The sequence below is a fragment of the Anopheles cruzii genome, chromosome 2 (genome assembly GCF_943734635.1).
Source record: "Anopheles cruzii chromosome 2, idAnoCruzAS_RS32_06, whole genome shotgun sequence".
Classification (NCBI taxonomy): Eukaryota; Metazoa; Arthropoda; class Insecta; order Diptera; family Culicidae; genus Anopheles; species Anopheles cruzii.
Window position 1 is genome coordinate 3,955,305 of NC_069144.1, and position 20,312 is coordinate 3,975,616.

Genomic DNA, 20,312 nt, shown 5'->3' on the forward strand with positions numbered 1-20,312 from the left:
CACACACATACACCAGTCACCGGTCACACACACTCAAGTACATAGAACAAACAGTCGTTGATTTGCGCCATCGTTGCGAAGGTTATTTTCTTTTCCAATTTTTACAACGCTTTTCGTAACATTTTGGTTGTTTCTTCGGTTTATTTCACACTCTGCTGTGCCCATCACCAGCCACATACAGTAGATACAAACATTTGTAAAATATTCCTCTTCCGGAGTCCAATAATTGGAGTCACTACACTAATGTTGTTAAAATGTTTGTCCATATTTTTATTTTTCTGCAAACACATGACTTTTGTACACATTTTCCTTCCTACCGAATAAGTGTTTTGGTTTGTTGCTCTCTTTTTGCTCCCTTTACGTGTCGTTTATGGGTTTCTTCTCTGTATTTCTCTTTCCTTTTTCCACTGGTGTTGTTTCGTCATCCCACCACCAACAATAACAACCAACACCACCATCACCACCATTACGAACCTACCACTTCCCGTAGTATTGAGTGCAGAGAGAGAAATTCGAGTCAAACTACTTGATTCCTACGCGGGGGTAGCACTGTAAAGGACGCGGTGTATCGGGCTAGCCACACTCGATCGTCTAATAATATGTGTGCTTACTTGACACACAGCACGGCATGGAATATTCCTCCTCCGCGGCAATGAAGACCATCGTGTCTGGACTGTACTTCAAAAGAATAACGCAACGTAACGTGTGTAGAATTGAGTTTGGCTTAACATGTGGCGTTTGCGTCCCCGAGGTTTTTATAGGACGTGACTCGAGGGGACGTCAGGGCCCACCACACTCTAGAAAGCTGAAATGCTTTTCCTTTCGTCATTCGTTTTCCGAAAATCTTGCCTCTGGGAAGCAAACGAAATGACGAAGAGAGAAGCGACAGTGTAGATTGTTCCGTTTTCCGTTCTACCTCCGTTTTTTCATAATGACACGAGACCAATATCCACACACACTCAAAAGTAAGTAGTGCAAACGCTCTCATGTTACAGAATGCCGCCTCACATTACTTACTGCTTCATCGTAAGATAGTTTTTCGTTTCATTTTTGGCAATTCTTTTGCTGCTGTGAACGCGCTTCATTTTCTGTCCGCGCTCCCCTCTGCGACTGTTTGTAGTTTTTGTTTTTGCCCTCGATCATTACATAGGTCTCATGTTTTCGCTCATCCGGTTTACTGTGTGCACTCTATCCGCCCGATATAGTTAACTTGTGAAGGTAAATAGTGGTTCCTTCTAGACTTGTAATACACACCCCATATACTGTTTATCTCTCGACTCGTATATATGTGTCCCCCCAACGCGGTGTGAAACAGTGTGACCGAGTGACGGATGTAGATTCTATAGTAACAGACGAATAGATAAATGATCAAACACACAAACAAACGTAAGTGTTTCGTTTGCAACCAACCCACCCACAAAGATATCCTTTGAACCACCAACCACCACGCGCCGCGCCGCGCTGCGCAATGCTGCATCCAATTGAATTCAATCGTATACATCGCCTTTAAGCATCGGAGCTTCGGAATGTGGAAGATGGAACATGCTTTGTAATCCGATTTGGTATTATGAATCGTTTCTAGCGCTCCTCATTCTCATCTAGAGAAGCCTTCGCATAATCATTGCTCTCAAGAAAGGACCTTATATCGCCCTTAATCGCATTCGAGCTCCATTTGAAGTCAATTAGTTTGAGTGCCTTTAGTCATGAAAATAAGCACTGCTAAGATTGTAGGATTGTTACCCCAAAATCAATTCCTTGCTAGGGCCTCAATGAAAAGCTACAATAATTAGTATACTGAAGTACATGTGATGGGTAGTGTTCCAATTAACTGAATTCAGTGTGCTTTCAATTATCAGTGCTGTTTGTAACTGCTTTCATTTACTGCATCCGGCATTTCTGTTTTTTCGGTGGAAATTGTTGACAAGAATACATTTATCGTGTTTTTCCGATTTTTTCGCATGCTTTCAGTTCTTAAAATATTTACACATACGTTGTAAAACAGTATGAGAACAATGTTCTCAGAATTCCGGGGTCTATTCACACACCAAGTTCCAGCTGCACACTTGCTGCTCTATAGTTTTTCTGATAGTTACCGATCAGACACTTTTGTTGCATTTTCGGTAAACAGCGACAGCGGCATTCCTCGTTTTAAGCTCATTACGTGCGCCATCATTGCCTTACTAATCTGTCTGCTGTGTGATGCTGTGTTTTTTTTTACTGTTTTTCGTTCGTTGTTTTCGTTTTTCCCGCTCTACAGTTGGAAACTACTTTCCTTGTGCGTCGGAGCCTCAACTCCTCCGTTGCGCGGTCACACATCCTCTACTATCAGCGGTTTTTTTTTTCAGCAATTATCATTTGTTCTGTGCAATTTGGTTTTGCCTGCTCTTCTAACCACTACTCTATATTACTAACAACAACTCCCTCTTGAGCCGTTGATCTGTTGCGAAAATAAAACGGGAAAAAGTCCGAATCCCCGCCAGCAGTGTTTCTGGGCGCACAAAGTTTCTAATGTGTTTTTCTCTCTCTCTTACTCATCTTCAATTTCCCCGCAGTTATACGGTGACGATTCTAGCGATTACGATTCCGTTGTGGATGAGCTAAGTATCCTTCAATTACCTCCGCCACCATCCAAGAGTCTGCTGCAGCACATGTTTTGCCTTCCACTGAACTAGCCGCAACCGTCGTCGGCGAGCCGCCGCCAGCCGAGTGATGGCAGATAGCGACACACCCGTAGCGATAAGAGATAGAGTGTGGACTTTGGTGTTTCTGTTTGGGTTCTATTTCTACTGCGCGTCATTATTTGATTTCAATTTTGTTAAATTTGTTAGAGAATTCCACAATTTATCCGTAACACACCTGAAAGCCTTTCTCGGGCGCATTTCGCGACAGCTCTTCTGGATCTGTTTTTTTGTTTGTCCGCTTCCAAATTGAGCACAAAACTATGACAGCCTGTTTCATTCGTCCGCAGCATCAATCATCACTCTACAATTGTAGTATCTTCTTAGCTAGCCATAAGAGCGCGGAGCGAGAGAAAGAGAGAGAGACGCAAATCTAAGCATATTAATATCCGGCTCACAGACAGACAAGTTTGTGCGCCTCTGCTGCATTTAGATGCGACACAGGACATCAACTAGAAGAGGTTAATAATGGTACTTGACACATTTCACGTCGTGAACTTATATCTTTATACAAACAAAAACAAAAATCACGGAAAAGAGTTTCAGGATATGAAAATCAAACCGCTCTCCAAACCCCCCGTAGAAAAGTAAGTGATGAACTCTGCTACAGAACACAAAACAAATCCAGGAACGAAGTAAAACGGATCTTGGGATGATTGACTAGCTATGCTAAGGCGATGAAACAATTCGTTTGATCCTCCCGGGGGAAAGACGTGAAACACGTGCGAAAAGGTTCGGAAGAGAACCCTCTTCTGCTGCCTGAGGCGAATCCGGGCTCCAAGAAGCATGGGGCGGCGAAACAGTTGAACATACCTTATACTAAAGCAAAACATAGTTAAATAGTAAATCAAGAAGCAAAAGTTACAAAAAATTACAAAGTTACACACAATTGCACAGCATCGTTAACAAAGTAGTAGAAGGAATGGCGCAAAACACGGGCGGCCGCTTATTGGTTGGCCTATGCGCAGAGCCGGGGCGGGTTGATGAAGTGGTGGGACTGGAGCTGCTGGAGAACAAACTAGATGGCGCGATGGCCCTAACCGGGATGAAATCGTACGAGAACAGTCTACATAGAACAGTTGGATGGACAGAGTAATCGGGGGGAGAGCTACACATGTTTAGGTATCAAATTTACTATTAATAATTAACAAAGCCGACATGAAAGAGAAGAATGGTTTAGTATGGAAAAAAGAAAGTAATGAAATTGAAATTAAAACAGAAAAACACAGTTCATGCTATGGGAGTGAAAGAAAACCCCGCGAAGAAGGAGGTGTGTGTTGTGGTGGCGCGCGCGTTGATGGGTGAATGTTTTTAGCATTTTAAATATTTTAGAAAAGAAAAAACAAAAAAACTAACAAGAAATCAAAGAGATAAAATCATCACATACCGAACAGCGAAGCGAGGCCAGCAGACGGCAGCGGGATCGAAGGCAAAATGTAGAATAACGATCAAAATCATACAGACTGCGGCATTATTGGGGTTGGTTGTGTGTCCGCGCGCGCGCTGTCCGCGTATACAGCGAGCGTCGTCTGTTGTAGCTGACAGTTTTTGTACATGAGTTCAGGAAATACTATAGACAAACATATGACAAACGAGTAATTGAAGGAAACAAAATAAAAAACAACAAAACTTTAGGAACGCACACCGCAAAAGAAAACATAATTATGCAAAAACAAGTAAAATCACACACAAACCAACCGCTCCTGATCGATTGAATGAGGAAGTGAGCCTACACGTTCTGGAGGCCCACTAGCCGCGAGACAGCACTGAAGCCGAGACAGAAACTGTTGTGGGCAGATGTTGTTGTTTTCTATGTCCAACCGTTTACTGTTCGTTCTGTTCATCCCGAACCGTTTGATTGTTACTAATCGGTTGTTTAAGATCATGTTAAAGTTGGGTTGTTTCTTTTGAATACGAGATCTTTAACGCTTGGTACGAATTATCAACGACATTCCTGTACCCGAAGGGGTACCATAAGTTACACATTCCACAAGACGACCGACCTGATTGCAAAGAAAGACATTTTTGAGAGGAAAACAAACGAATGTATTACCCCCAGCATATTATTCCGTTATAGCGTGCATAACCGTGTGTGGCTTGCACAGCAAGGGAAGGCAGAAGAAATCTGACGAACGACGCCTATGATTTGTATTATGATCAGTTTGGTCTTAGAGTTTAAAACGATGGTATTTACGGCAGATACTTTTTGATTTGACATCAATCGTAGTTTATATAACCCTTACCCATCCATGTTCATCATCGAATCTGTTTTACATGGCGCATTTGGTGAAACTCTTTTTTCGATAGAAACGGATTTCTTTAGTTGTGTTTTCCGTGCGTGACAGGATTCCAGGATTTCTTAAGGAGAAGTATTCCAGTAACAAGTATTTTAGCTTTTACGGTTTACACTAACGCAGCACTTTATCACTGTCCGTTTTTATATCATTACATTTATTGCCTTCTTGTGACGGTTTATACATTATTTTATTTCATTATAATACATCTGCCGCCCCGTCGTTCCTCGTGCGCTTAGAGAGAGATTCTTTTCCTTGTTCGTTACAATAGCAAAGTGCTGAAGCTACGATTAAATTATAAATGAAGAAACAGCACGTTGGTACGGTACGGCAACTCTTGGAAATACACTGAGAAAGAGGGACGAAAGGCATAAACAATACAGGGGGAAATGAGAACCGGACAGAGTTGCTGAAAATTGAAATTATTTCAAATAAAAAATAATAAAATCAAACTCTTCCTTTCGTGTTTCATACCCACAGAAGCCGGCAACGCTCTCTCCAAAGAAAATCCGAAAACAGGCCGCCGACAACAACCGTATGTATTCGAATCGTATTTGGAGTTACCTTAACTTACTCGAGAGAACTAACGTCCCTGATCGAAAATTTCTGTCCCATTCACTGTGAGCTTGTGGACGATCCCGTCGCGTTTATTGCCGCTAGTTCGGGCGCTCAGGACGAAAGTATTGTTGTCCTCGACAAACGTCGTATCGGTGCCGCCATCAACGAACTCGCCCTGGAAAATGGAGAATTTATATTTTTAACTATTTTCAATTACTCTGAACGGACGCATTTCTTACGTTCTCTTCGATCAGCTTGCCGTTGACGTAGATGTTGAGTGTATTGTGTTCTGTGGATGGACAAGAACATTGAACGGGTTTCTCGCTCCTCTGTATGTAGGATTAGATTACGAACCTAGCACGATGCGGTAGAAATTATCGCCCAGCTTCGTCTCCCAGGTTTTCAGTGCTTTTGCTTGGCATTCGGTGAACTGTTCGTACGATTTTCCGTCCACGAACAGCGAGTAACTGTAGCGGAAACCGGGCAGCGGATCGACTCGGATGATGCACCGTTTGTCCTCCAGCTTGAACATATCCTCGCCGACCAGCTTGAACATCCATTCGCGCCGGAAAATACTTCGATTGTCGATCCACAGCACGCGCTTGCCGCTGGCCGTGCCGTGTTCGAACTCGATCTCGTACACCTTTCCGTACAGAGGAACGCGCCACCGTGCCACCACTTCCTTGTGCTGGTGCTGCTGCGGATTGGACGGTTCTTTGCCTCCCAGCGACGGGATGCTGGACAGGAGCTCGGCACTGTTTATCATATTGTTGATGTGCGTGCGGTTTGTGTGGCAAATTCAATGACCCCGCAATCGAAAGGACATTTTGATGACTTCAGCTCAGCTGTTAAATGCACATGAAACAATGGCTAAAATTATACTAAACTAAATCTATTACTCGGGCGGAGGTATCTTGTTTAGGTACAACATTCCCCAAAAGGTTTAAAATGAGTTCCATAAGGTGTGTCCTAGATTCTCGGTGGTCCTTCGCCTATTCTGTGTGCCATGATCCGAAAGTATAGTGTAGCGCAATAAAAGATGTGTTCCAATTTGTCTTCGTAGTCGCACACGACAACCGTCGCTCAATATTATTTACATGCAAGGTTAGTGTTGACGGGCAGACAGGCAAAAGGCCACAGCCAAAAGCATGAAGCAAAAGAAACCCGCCGACGATTTCACCCGCTCCCGTATGAGGGTTTTCTTCTTCGACACATGTTTCCTTCAATTGGGAAGAGCTTTTGCTGATGGTTCTGATACACGCACGACGACACATCGGGCTCTGAGAGACTACTGGGAACGGGCTATTTAATTTATTGCTGTTACATGGTTTTCGCTTTTTTAACCGTTTCCCATTTCTGCTGAACTGCAACGATGAGATTCACCGAACCTTTCTCCCCGAGATCAAGGTTCGAGGTTCGCCAATCACTAAAGGTTCGCTAATCTACTTGCGCAAGGCCGCTCTGTTTCTGGCCTATCGCTCCTGACCAGCAGCTTCTTCACACATCAGTTTGGCACAAAGCGTCGTCCTTGCTGCAGGCAGTCGTGGCCGAGTGGTTAAGGCGTCTGACTCGAAATCAGATTCTCTCTGGGAGCGTAGGAACCCCCCAGAAACAATCAATTTCTTTTTCCTTCACTGTTTTTAAATATAACAGTCTTTTGAACCAACATATTGTTTAGCATCGTTAACTACCTAACCACCTATATTATTTACTTTATGTCATTTCTTATTCGACGAGGCACGAAACAAAAACTACAATTTCTAAACACCAGTTTAAACGCGTTTCGTTTGAAATCCATCCATCGAAACGTGGAACCTCCCGGCCTTCCACTTTAATAACTCGAGTTCGAAGGGGTCAAGTTCAACTAATCAACACCACCCGCGACGGGCCCGCGTTCCACCCTCAATGCACCTTAAAGCCGCACCTTCAATTGGTCACGTTCTTCGTTAAAGACGACGGCGCGACCAGGACTCCTCAAACGTGCGACTCGAGCGCGTTCCGGCAACCGACTGGCCGCCGGTTCAGAAGGTCCGAACCCGAGCTCCGAGCGCGAAGCTAGGGGGTTCTACTATATTTCGCCAAACTACCGGAAACTACGGAAACTACAGCGTATCGTAAACGCGGGGGCTCCCATAAAAATGCTACCCCAATGGGGTGGGAGCGGACGCACGTGGGCTTTTAGGGTCCGGAAAATGGATCGATTTCCACTATCAGTATCGCGTGGGGTGCCCCGTCTGTCTCCGGGTATCTATCCGCGTGGGGCAAACATACAACCATACAGTGAGGGGGACCTGGAATACAGTTGCGGACAATTTTTACTCCTGCGGATCGATACAACTTCATGCTTAGTTCGTTTCGTTTGGTCTGCCTCCGATTCAGCAGCGCCTGCATTACGTTTGTTTGGGTCAAGTTATCGAAACAACCCGAGCTACACGATTGGCAGTGAATTTTTGGGGCTTCAGACCCAACCCGAACGTGGCCCGAAAACTATCTTTTCCAGGTCGGTCGTACGTAATTTGAACTTTATTGTAGTGGCGCGTGCTCGAGTGGGGTGGTATGAGTTTCAACTCGATTTTATTGCCGCGAAGGTGGCTCCCCCCAAAAAGGGCCCGGATTGCATCGCCGACCGACCGAAATAGCTGCGCAGGACCAAGACGGGCGCGGGAGAGCTGGGCCGTTGTTTGCGGAAACCTGAATGAAGGAAACGAACGGTTTCGTAGTTTTCTTTGGCCTTTTTTGTCCAACCTTCAAAATATCCTTCGACACATTTTGATTCTTGTTGTTTTCGGAAGGCGTTGCAAGTGCAGTTGAGCTGCAAAAATGGTGCATGATAGGAAGCTAACAATTTAAGCTGTTTAATACAATCTATAGCCCATTAGGTGTTGGCCATGTAATTCCAGTTTGCAGAAACTACATTCTGAGAAAATAAAAAACGAAGGTAGGAGGTGCCGCGTGTCGACGTTCTCAGCTCTGTTCGTTCGACGGCCCAAGTCCGCGTTTTGTGTTGTGGTCCACTTTCGTTTCCATGGTGTTGCGTTTGCGGAAAGGTCCACGGGTGGTCAGAACTTGCAGCTGTTGGCCCTGAACTTGGACCAAGGAGTGAATCAGCAATGAGCATGCAAATAAGCCAAGCTTCTGAAAGAATCGTTCATTAAATAATTTCCTTATTGATGCATATTAAGTAAGGCTTAAAAGTAGTGGAATAATTCCAATAATGGCTCCCTTCAACGCATTCCGATGTGATTGATTTGCCGTTTAAAGGCCTTCAATATAATTTGACGAACGAAAGCATCAACAATAATTTTTGGTCCTCTGTAGAAGCGGACGCTACTTGCCAAAGATGAAGACCTAACGGTGGTGGTCTGTTCTATGGTTCCCACCAACCCGCGGTTAAAGTTTGTGGCCACAACACAATGCACGCCATCAGTCGGGAATGCCATCGCGTGACGGTGGACGATTCGAGGAAAATTAAACTATTTTAGCAATTCACTGATTGTCTTTTGGATTTTTTTACCTTTCATTTCGAATCGTCAGCTCTTGGTGGCCATTTGTAAGCCGTTGGCTAATCATCGGAATCGGAATCCAGCGCCCGGCAGTTGATGGCATCTTTTTGTGATTTATTTACTACGCGGTGGAGGGCTTAATTTCACAGTGCTCTGAGTGGTGAATGGGAAATTGGAAGAAAAACATAAACGATTCGTCGAAGTCGAACGACAAACAAACTCGGGCCAATATCCAGTTCGCAACGAAACAACTGATGATTTATTGGCTTGTATTTGTGGGTGAAGGTTGTTGCCCGGAGCGGAACACCCTTTACGTGCCATGGAGACTTTTGTCGACTTGTCCGATATTGAGAGGGATAATATTTTGAAGAACAAGCACTTAGAATTGTGTTTGATGATATTTAAAAAAAAGTTGCTTGACTCATTGTTTTCGGTCGTGAGGATCGTATACGCGAAAATCGATTTTTGTGATAATCTATTGCATACCTTCTGGCGCTTTGGTGCAACCGGATCATCTTTTCGACGAAAGGCAATTAACGATCATCGTAGCCACGCCTACTTCCTTGCGATCCTCTTGATCTTGATGATAAAAGTCATGTTTTTTAAATCATAAATTGCCAATATAATGTTTTTTTTTGCCTTTATCCGATAATGTAGAATAGAGTTTAGTCAAGCGCCTCAAATGTGATCCTCAAATGCAAGATCCTTAAAACAAAACTTTTTGTTTCATTCGTACCTTTCCTCCCGCCTTTCGAGTCGATTATTGACTGCGCGGCTTTCCCAAACGGTTGGGAAACTATTCTGAAAGTCCGGAATATAAAACCGGCAAACGGGGAAGTCGGCCTCCGAAAACCGAGCCCCCGGGTGGCCGAAGGTGTGAAATGTCAATAAACAATAAATCAATAAAAACACACCGGACCGGGCGCAACCAGCGCCTCCGGGAAGCGCCCAATAATCCCACTGCAAGCGCGAGCTGCCACGTTGCTTTCTTGCAAATTGTCTTGGGAACCGATCGTCGGTCCGATCTTTACCGTGCACAAACTTCGGAGGACTCGGTTGCATTCGGTCCATTGCATTGGCGCATGGTAATTATGGGACGCGGCGGGAGAATCCTTTACGGCCCGTCCCGGGCCCGGGCCCGTATGGCGCTTCCTGTACCGAGGGCCGATTTATGCAAAACGGGCGGAAATTCCGCACGCCCTTCTTCCGATCCGTCAGGGCCGTCAGTTTCGGTCCTGCCCTAGCAGACCGAATGGCGGGTGTGATGGCTAGAGTGATGTCAAAAACTGAAGAAGAACTAAAAGCAAACCACGGGACGAAGAAAAAGGAGAGCGAAACCCGTGAATTCCCCAGGCGACCGTGAAATTCCCGGAAACTGGCCATCGCACTTCCTTCGGGACGGGGCCGGTCTTGTTTTTATCGTCCTTTTGGCCGTCCTCTGGGACATTCCTGGGATGCACCGTATCTACCACCGCGGTCCGGGTAGTATCGTTTTCCCATGACCGTCCGTACGCTGTCTCTTTCGCGTTGTCGTCTCTTCGAACGGGAAACCGATTTTTGCGGAAAACGGAGACCATTCTGCGAGACCTTCTGTTACTCTCAGCTGGATGATGGAAAGAGACAGCAATCGACTGGCTAAAATGTTATTCAACAATGGTCTTGAAATGCCGAAAGAGAACCTCTTTAAAGTACATAGAGACGATATCAAATTTCATTTTAAATCATCGACGTTAAATGAATTTTCCGTTACTGTCTTTAAAGGGTCTCATCGCGGTCCATCCCTCTCAGTGCTCGATCTTCGATCATAAAACGTTTTAAAATCGTGTTTCAATCCTCTTATCTCGTCCCTGCACCCAAAAACAATAGCTGTCACTGTTGGAGCCCCTGTTTCCTTGTTCCTTAGTTCATTTTTTCCTGTCCGCCCGTTTCATTTTGCGCCCATTTCACTCATCGTCCGGCTCATTAGCGGTCGGGAAAGTGTGAATGATGTGACCGTGGAAACGAAGAGCGAGAGAAGCACCGAAACCCTCGTTTTCCGATCGTCCAATGCGTGTTTTTCCAGCGCCCAACCGACTCTCTACCTCTCTCTCTCTTTAGCAATGCGATCCTCTCGAGACGGACGATCACCATCCGGTGCACTCCTTTTCACTCACTCGCTCGCACGCTATTCTTTTCCTCTCTGATCGACCCCATTCGTGTACCTAGCTCCGAGTCCTGCTCGGCATGATCCCGTCCTCTTCCGGTGTTCACGCTTTTCTCGATCACGCCGAACGTCTCGGTCACACTCGTGAGTTTTCACGAGTGAATCCGATCGTGAGCGTGAACGGATGCTGGTCCGGATCGCGTAACGCACGGAGGCGTCAGTTGGCCGACGATCAGAGACCCGCGCGGACGATCCGAGTGTCGTGTCCCAGGTTTTGGGAGGTAATCGCTTTTACGTTCTCTTCGTGTGTGATTGAGCGTCGCCTAATTGCTGTAATTGGCGCGGCGTTTGGATAGTTGCGGTGTGTTCGGTTCTAAGGACGGTGGATTTAAGTACGGGGTGCCTTGCCGTATGACTTTGAACGCGGTGCCCGGAACCATGTCCAGTGGAAGATCCTCCGACTCGCCCCGGCTGCTGCTGGACATTAGTGGCAGCGGGGCCCTGGTGACGGCCACCGCTCTCGATCACCGGTCACCCAGAAAGATCATCAAAGTGGAACAGTTCGATGGTGGTGTAATGAACAATAACAACAACAACAACGGACACCACCAGAGCTACGAGCAGCACCAGCAAGTGCCACGCACCATTCCGGACCTGCATCCCATTCATCATCATTCGCAGCAACATCCCGGCCACCATCATTTGGTGCAACCGCTCCAGGAGCACCACCACCACGGAGCTCAGCACCTTCAGCACCAGAGCCCGGACTTTAACGTGTTGCTGCATCACTCGCGCATAGTCCCGGTCACACCGGAAGTGGTCGAGCAGCCCCCGGGAACGATTTACCTCTACCAGGGCCATCCGGTGATGACGGAGGTTGCCCAATCGCGGCCAATCACTCTGCCATCGCTCCACCGTTGCTACGATCAGCCCGATCATCTGGCTCAACTAGAGGCCAACCTGCCGGCGCTCGTGTCCTCGTACGCCTGTGATGAATCCTCCGCCAAGAAGCGCCGGATCGTGGACGCCGACTATGACTACGAGTTCGATCAGCCCTCGTTGAGCCCCGATGTGCCACAGACCTATCCCCAACAGCCGGAGAAAAGGGCCCGCTACGGCGATGGCTACGGTACCGTCTGGAGCTTCTCGAATGGAGCGCCCGGTACGGTGGATTATGTTGGCCCGGTGGCCGGATCTTACGAAGCCACCGAGATGCTTCCGGGCCCCGGGGGACCGGCGCTTGAGGAGGACTCTTCTAATGGGTCGCCCGACGTCAAGGACGCGGCGCATCAGTACGGAACCGAAGGTCCGGTCCTCTACTACCACCCGGGGATGGCCACGGCGCACGGCCATACATCCTCACCCAACAGTCCTCTGGTCGGTACGGGAGATGCAGAAAGTTGCTCCCTGTCTGTTACATCCGCTGGGTCGGGTTCTCCGGTCAAACTGGACGATTCGTTGGGTTCGTGCGGAAAGTACTCGGCCCAGCATCCACAACCACCGGCCACCGTCGTTCAGCTGGGTGCCGCAGGTCCTGGAACGGCCGGGTCGGAAGAACCGAGCCGGGCGAAGGTTTCCGGGCGTCGCGTGCGGCCACCGCGGATCCGGAAGCGCCAGACGAAGGAGTCGATTCGGTATGAGGACCTCCAGAGCCAGCGCGTAATGGCGAACGTACGCGAGCGCCAGCGAACGCAGAGCCTGAACGAGGCGTTCGCTTCGCTGCGCAAAATCATTCCGACCCTACCGAGCGACAAGCTGAGCAAGATCCAGACGCTGAAGCTGGCCTCGCGGTAAGTACTTGAACCTCTCCGCTTTTTTAAGACTCTAACTTCGACCGAGACCCATCGACCGCTGGGAGCGGAAACAGCAGTAACAGGCTTAATTTGTCAGCCAGTCAATGTTCCAGTCGCAGTGCCTTGCGCTCACCGGAATACCTTGCGATGGAAAGTCTGGCCCCCCAACAAGACTTATTTGTCGTTGTCGTGGGGTCGTCGACGCAGGTCCCATGATTATGATTAACGATCAGCCGACGGCTCCCGCCTCGGTGAAATCCTCCAGTCATCAATCAGAGGCAAAGAGGCGAAAAAACCAAATCCCCTTCAGGTTGACGGTCGGACTTTTCGCGGTCGGACGGGAATTGTAGTCCTTTTTTGTTTCGTTGAAAGGATATTCCTATTGTTGGTGACTAAAATGTATTGGCACATGAATGGGACGGCTGTTCCCGGCGATCGGTGGCGATCGCTGTCTCCGTTTATTCGTTGGAAAAATGTATTACCCATCCCTAACGAACGAGGCATTTGTAGGTCCGAGCGAACGGACAGAGTTGCAAACGGAGTGAAGTCATTCCCGGGTTAAATTGAAAACGCCATCCATCAAGCACCGGCGCGTTCGGCTAACTCTTTCCCCTTTTTGCAAATGGCCAGTTAAAGATCATTTATGTCGGTCGGATAAAGAAACCGTGCCGAATGAATGCCTCGTACCACAGAGAGAGAGAGGTTGAACGAAAGGCCAGGAAGGAGAAAACTCAGTCTCCGCTGGGGGACTGAGTTGTGAAAAATGAAAAATATCCGGCTCCGGCGGTAGCGAGAAAAAATAAATAGTCACGCACGTCGCGGCGCGAGAAATGATCAATGGTTTTCGCCCCGTGCGAATGACATATTCACGCGGAGCGCGCGCACCAAGGAATGTCGATCGAGTGTCGATCTGCGTTCCTCGGCGTTTTCTTCCAAAATCGAACCACGAAATATGGCGGCGGCGGCGGCGGCATTTTCTGTCATGATTTATGGAACGCTTATTAGGCGTGCAGTTTTGGTGGAAAGTTTTGCCCAAAATTTTCGCCCAATCCTTACGATCGTTATGTTGCTTTCCTTGGGCCGGGCTGGGTGACGGGCCGAAGATTTACGATACACACTCTGAGAGAATGTTTCGGGATCGGGATTTGTGTCGCGCCGTGTGCCATCCGAAACCATATCAAAGCGAAGCGGACGGCTGTCTGGGCCATCGATTTCGGTTTCGATTAGCATCAACGCGGCGCGGCTACGCACTTTACACCATTCGATGGGGGCGCCTGGTCATTGGTCGGGAAAGTACTGACCGCCGACTGTTTGCGTTAGTTTGTTAACCACTTTGGAACCACTCTATTAACCGATCGTTCCCGACTGCATTCCTCCAGTTCTGTTTGTTCTCTGCTTGGCCCTTCTGGCGCTTCATGGATCATAAATTAAAAAATTGGCAGAAATTCAAACTAATGTTTGTTAATGAAGATCAACAAACAAAAAAAATGAGTAGGAAAATTCACGATCACGCGCACTTGTCGGTTGCCTCGGCTCGGCGACATAAAGTGTGTCGTAAATTAGAAAAAGAAATTAAAGGCGGGTGGCGTTTTCCCGACGAAAGCCAGCCACAGGGACCGCTTGTAATTTGACACGGACGCACGCACACACACACCTATGCGAAGGGGCGTTCGGGCCACGAGACCAACCAAACAAAGACAAAACCGCCACCGAGAGGAGTCGTGCGTGTCGCGTTCGGTTATGCAAGACACACACACACTGATCTCGGTTGGAGTGGATCTCGCGCTAGGGTTGGCGTTTGATGTTTGCGTCCGAAGCGCCGCATGCGAGGTGTGGGACCCGCTGCGCGACAGCGGAATGAATTATGGCCGCTGCCTCTACCGCCGGGGCCGCCGGCTTCATTTATTTTCTTTCCCCTCAATTTCGCTACATTAAAATAATAGTTGCGACCATTGATGGTTTGCATTAGTTCGTTTGTTTTCAAACAAACTGCAGCGCGATTGACGGTGATTTTTATGGCCTTTGGTTAAGCAAATATTTTGGTGAATATGATCTTACAACGATCGTTTCATACGTTGTCTTTGGATTTTAATTTGATCACTTGCTTAGTAAGATAAGTGCTGCACCGGAACAACTTGACGATCACACGATCGAGGCGATGATGAGCCCACTCACACGAGTGATCGCGTGTTACATGATCCTCCAAACATCGATCGGTGATGCTCACACAAGTGGGACAGGTTTCGATCGCTCATTGTCCGCCTGACAGTTCCGCCCTGCCAAAGCAAAACCGTGACGCAATACAGGCGGCCCCGCACATGGGCCATTACTTTTATTCCGGGAGACAAAGCATCATTTTTGGGTGGGGGGCGCCCTCGAGGCGATGTCATTCTTCGGTGGCGGCGGCGATGGTGGCCCCCAACATCCCACCCAGAGCTGCGCCATCGAATGATCGGTGGGAAAATTCTCAATTCCCGCGCTCGGATGATGTCATCGCAGGGGACGGGCACGGGCACGGGTAGATCCTGCACAACAAAGAGCATAGCGAGAGCATAGATCCCGGGTTCCAGGCCCAGTAGTAGTGTCAGTGACAGGGTCAAAACCGTTACTTACCATGGCGCAGGCTTATGTTTACAAGAATTCCTCCCGGAGGCGGATTAACACCACGCGGCGGCCGCTTATTCACGTTACGCGAAACATGTGTTGAGTTGTTCATTAAACATTGCTATGCGAACTTCGGGACAAGACGGAAAGGATCGGCACCAGATGCGAGAGAGCGAATGAAGATGGAGAGTAGCCCATTCCTTTTTTTTGAGGAAATTATTATGAAATCACCCAAAACGGAACGGGTTTTTATAGACAGTTTTCCGTCATTTTGAAGTCACGCCTTAAAATAACGAGTGTTGGGCCCAACAATTTATGCTTTTATGCTGTTCAAATCCTCTGCCCCGCCATTACGGATGTTTTGTTACCGCGTTACCGTGGCCATCGTTCGTCTGGATGTGTAGATAGTAATGTTTATGATGCAGCGGAGTGCGTTATGTTGATCTTTGGCGGAGGTTTTTTTTTTAATATACAATTCTCCTTTTTGCTGTCGCTCTTTTGCTCGTGGAGTTTCCCTGCACGCCCGAACGGATTACACAATGCGCTCGTCGTCTTCGCTCGTCTGAAAAAGTGTTCACATTTATGGGAGAGTGCTCACACACGCCGTGCCGTGGCCATATCCCTGTTTGGTACCCCGAAGTGTACCTGCCCGCCGAAGAAGACGCTCTCCGGCGCGGTACTGCTGCGTGAGGGCCTCTGATTGACTGACGGGTTGGAAACGGTGCTGAAGGCCGGTTGGCAGTTAATTAACATCACATTTTATGGCCGGGGTCCCGCGAGAGGGTGCCCGGCCATGCGTTTCGGGTGGGTGACGGTGGAATGTGACGCGGGGGGGAACAAAAACAATGGCGAGAGTGTGTGTACTTTAGCCTGTCTGGCGATCAATTTTTAATTTGCTTTATGCTCGTCGTGGCGGTCGAAGCCGATCGAAGACCGTTGCGATTGTTGAAATCGTGCACTGATTTATCCATCATCAAGCGATAATCTATTTACTCTATTCAGAGTTCTATTTTAGGAGCAAACCACAAAAAAGGGTTTGCCAAATAAAACATTGCTTCACTTTGTGTGTGTGCGACCGCCATTTTGGGGGTCGCGATCTTTCCATGACACGAAATGCCGCTTCTAATTGCTCCTCTTAAACTTATGCTACGCTCCGCAACCGTTATGCTCTTCATCGGGCTGCTCTCAACATCTGGATAAGAAAAGGTTGCGAAAAAAGACACAAGAGGCAACCCTTAAAGAACCCATCTTTCGGTTTTCGGGGGGAGCAACTGTCAACCCGCTGTGACTTCCGCTGAATTTCTGGAGACGCCTTTCTGCGACGTTTTTTCTGCTCCATTCTGCTGCGACGCAACAGCTGCCACCCGAAAAAGGGGTACTTGAAAAATATGGACTACCGCCCGAAAAAGAAGAAAAAATGGAACCCCCGAGGGACTTGGCGATCTTACGAAACGGTCGCCCTCCGACAGGGGGGGGATCTTAACCTTAAAAGTGCTCTTAACAGAAATATTGTTTTGTGCTTTTTTTGCGTTTGCCATCTTTTCGTTTCGCCATTTTATTGCGCACCCTGAGCCTGAGAAAGATCACTGGGATAAGTGCGCACATCTTAAAAATTGCCCCTTTTTATGCTTGGCGCAGTTTGTGTTGGTGAACGCGCTTCGACCAAATCATGCTTTGTATATGGCCGATCATGAAACCCTGTGTTGTGAGTGATCTTCGCCATTAAGGTGATCTTGCGAAGCATTCTCGTAGAGAGTAAGCACTTTATGGTACTAATTTCTTTAGTGACGGAACCGATCGCTACGATCGTTTCCATAATCCGAGAACGAGAACAAACTACTAGAACCCGTCACACCCCAACACTTTGTGTCGGTCCTCGGGCTGTCATCACCCGGAAAGGAAGGTGTCCCCTCGGGGGACAGTCCAACCGATCCGCCTTTCCATCCGCCTTTTCGGCGGTTGTCAACACAGCCCGGCGGTAACCCTGACGCACTCTGACGTCATTTCGCTCGAAACGTGAAAAATCTCTAATGTAACGAGCCATCATAACGCGATCTATCCCCACAGGACCACGTTTTCCGTGTGTTAGACATGCGTGGAAAATTTATCGCCTACCACCCCTCGGTTCCGATGGTGCGTGGAAAATGCGCCCAGCGCGGAGGTGTCGTCCCGAAGGTAAGGGAGCCGCCAGCGCCCCGTCTGCCGATGGGAAGATGATCGTTCGATTTGGTCTATTGGCTCTTCATCCTCCTCCTGGCAGTGACAGATTTCGCTCCGTTTAGGAGAGCGGCGTGCGTAGGGGAAGGGCACGTCCCGGCCGGTCCCGAGACAAGTGTGGCGTGGAAAAATGGTAAAAGAAAATGCGACACGACACGGTCGTACCCGAAAAGCCGGTCGAGAAAAACGCGGTCGTCGATGATCAGCTCGCTGATTGATCGTCTGAAGCCGCTGGCGGTCGGTCGTGATCTTGAAACTGGTGTCGATGAACGATTTTTAATTGACTTTTCGGGAGACAGCGGCCGGTGTTGGTTGGTTGGACTCGTCGGCGTGACGGGTTTTTCACACTCTTTGCTTCCGGTGGGAAATTCAAGGCGCTCGTCCCTCCCTGCCGGCGGTTGTTTCGGGTGAGCGGTGAGAAATGTGCGTTTTAATTAGCTTTTGATTGGTTTATTCCGATTTTGGACCGATTTCGGGATGGTTCGCCAAGAATTTATGCTTTCGGTTTTCATTTAAACTCAAAATTCTTTGTTCTCGAATTAGAAAACTTTTCGCTTTGCTTCAGAGTTCGATGCTGGCGGGAATTGGGTCACTGTTGTGTTTGGGAAAAAATTAACCATTTATCACCTCCACTCTGTCCTCGTTTCGCTTCAAACTTCTGGGGCCTGGGGTGAGTCACTGTTCATAGTTTATCCGGGGACCGCCACCCTGTATCCGGATGTTGTAAAAATTGTCCCTTTATGGTGCGCAATAAACGTGGCGCAGACTTTGGCGACTCTCGTAGAAGCCAGCACCCCGACGAACGAGGGATTCATTTTGTCCGGCTTTCGGTTTCACGCGTTATGACCGTGTCTCCCCGGAGAGCCCGGTTTGTGACGGGTTGATGACGGTTTGTGATGGAGTTTTCACATGATCAGTCACGACCGGGGACCGCCGCCGCCGGCGCAGCAGATGATTTATAGCGACGCGACACAAGCTTACTTTCATTTTGAGCGATTTTATAGCAAGCGCCAGAAAGGGTATTAACTTGTTTAATAACTTAGTTAGCAAGATACATTTTAACAAAGGGTCCTTGAGTAGTTTCGATACAGGCTTTTGAATGAAAAACGAATATTTAGAAGTGAATAATTGAGTTTAATTATTTGAGGCCATTCCAAATTAACCCTCCCAAACTTTCGTTTAAATGGTTTTGACAAAAAAAATGATGGTAATTTTTGAGAAGCCTCATCTCACTCGGTAAGAGTTCTTTTTGAAAAAGTTTATCGATTATCCTTTCACACGACTTATTATTTTTGTGTGTCCCTTTAATTTTACGTGCGAGAAAGAATTTCCCCGCGCAGTTGCCGGTGAAAAACCCTGCCAAACTTTCCGTTCCGCCGTCCGTTATTTCCGCCGTGAAATTCCACCCGTAAAAACCCCTCAATGTCCGTCGTCGTCGTCTCAGTCGTCTTCGTCACCAATCCAATCACCCGGTTGGCTTCCAAAACTGTTTGGTCACCAAACCAAACGCCACCACCCAGGTGCCCGGGTTCATTAACCTTTTGTAGGGGATTTTCCAGTCGCTCCCCGGAGGTAAACGGAACGATGTGTAACAGGATTGCGACGGAAAATCCAGTTATCCTTTCGGTCGACACGGGGTCCGATCGAACGAACCGGGGATTCCCTAGTCCCGGGGGAAGCATCATGAAGAGTTCGATAGTCGCACTCATCGGTTCAGGGTACAGAGTTTGGTCGGTGGGCGTCGTTTGTTTGTTTGTTTTCGAGATTTTTGTTTGTGTTGCCGGCTCTCTTCGGAACTGTCTCTTCTGCCACCTATACTTGGACTAATCCTGTTCTTTTCATTCGGTTGCGGTCCCCACAGATACATCGACTTCCTGTACCGGGTGCTGTCGAACAACGAGCTACCGACGATGCTGGAGGAGCACAAGGCGATGGCGACGTCCGGCGGGGCGTTGCAGTTCTCCGGCAGCGGCATCCTGGCGCACGAGAAGCTCAGCTATCTGTTCAGCGTGTGGCGCATGGAGGGCGACTGGAGCAACGGGTCCGCGGCGTCCGGCTCGGTCAGCGGTGGCGAGATGGGCGACGGTGGCGGTGGCGGTGGCGGGAAGGACTGACTAGACGGCCGGTTCCGGTTTCGGTGAAACGGGAACCACCGGCTGGAAGAACCACCTCGTTGCGGCTTTGCGGGACAAACTGAACGGTGAAGCGTCAAACGTTTCCTCGAAACACGAAAAGGGCATCACCAGGCCACCAGTGGCCAGGAGCTACCGGGGGGCCAGGTTGATGATGGGGAAAGCATTTTAAAGGTGTAAAGTATTATACAGACGTTAAGAGCGATTCCGGAACGGAGGACTGCAGCTCTGCGAACCGGACATAGGCAGCTAGTTTCCAAAGAATGACTCAGATTTGAGATACTGCGGGTAAGCGTTGTTGGGTGTTGGGGCCCCCCTCTTGCTCAACATCTACCCCGGTCGAAAGGTGTCCGAAAGCGTGACCAAATAATTCCATAGGCTTAGCGGATT

At 48.2% G+C, this 20,312-nt stretch overlaps 3 protein-coding genes across 3 annotated transcripts in view; 2 read left to right on the forward strand and 1 right to left on the reverse strand.

The window, feature by feature from the left end:
• The window catches only part of LOC128275097 (atypical protein kinase C), a 57,729-nt gene extending 52,315 nt beyond the window's left edge, over positions 1 to 5,414 (forward strand). The window contains exon 14 of the mRNA XM_053013491.1: positions 2,553 to 5,414. The gene's annotated coding sequence lies outside the window, so the exon portion shown is untranslated. The remainder of the gene's footprint in view (positions 1 to 2,552) is intronic.
• Positions 4,951 to 6,371, reverse strand: LOC128267634 (fas apoptotic inhibitory molecule 1). Its single transcript, XM_053004520.1, has 3 exons — positions 5,885 to 6,371; positions 5,770 to 5,819; positions 4,951 to 5,705 (listed from the first exon to the last, which is right to left on the reverse strand). Exons 1-3 carry the CDS (start codon positions 6,294 to 6,296, stop codon positions 5,556 to 5,558), a joined length of 612 nt encoding a protein of 203 aa, XP_052860480.1. The 5' UTR covers positions 6,297 to 6,371; the 3' UTR covers positions 4,951 to 5,555.
• Positions 6,372 to 11,614: 5,243 nt separating this feature from the next.
• On the forward strand, positions 11,615 to 19,904 carry LOC128275131 (protein twist). The gene is made up of 2 exons (XM_053013535.1): positions 11,615 to 12,966; positions 19,652 to 19,904. The coding sequence occupies exons 1-2, from the start codon at positions 11,615 to 11,617 to the stop codon at positions 19,902 to 19,904; spliced, it is 1,605 nt and encodes a 534-aa protein (XP_052869495.1).
• The last annotated feature ends 408 nt before the right edge of the window (positions 19,905 to 20,312 follow it).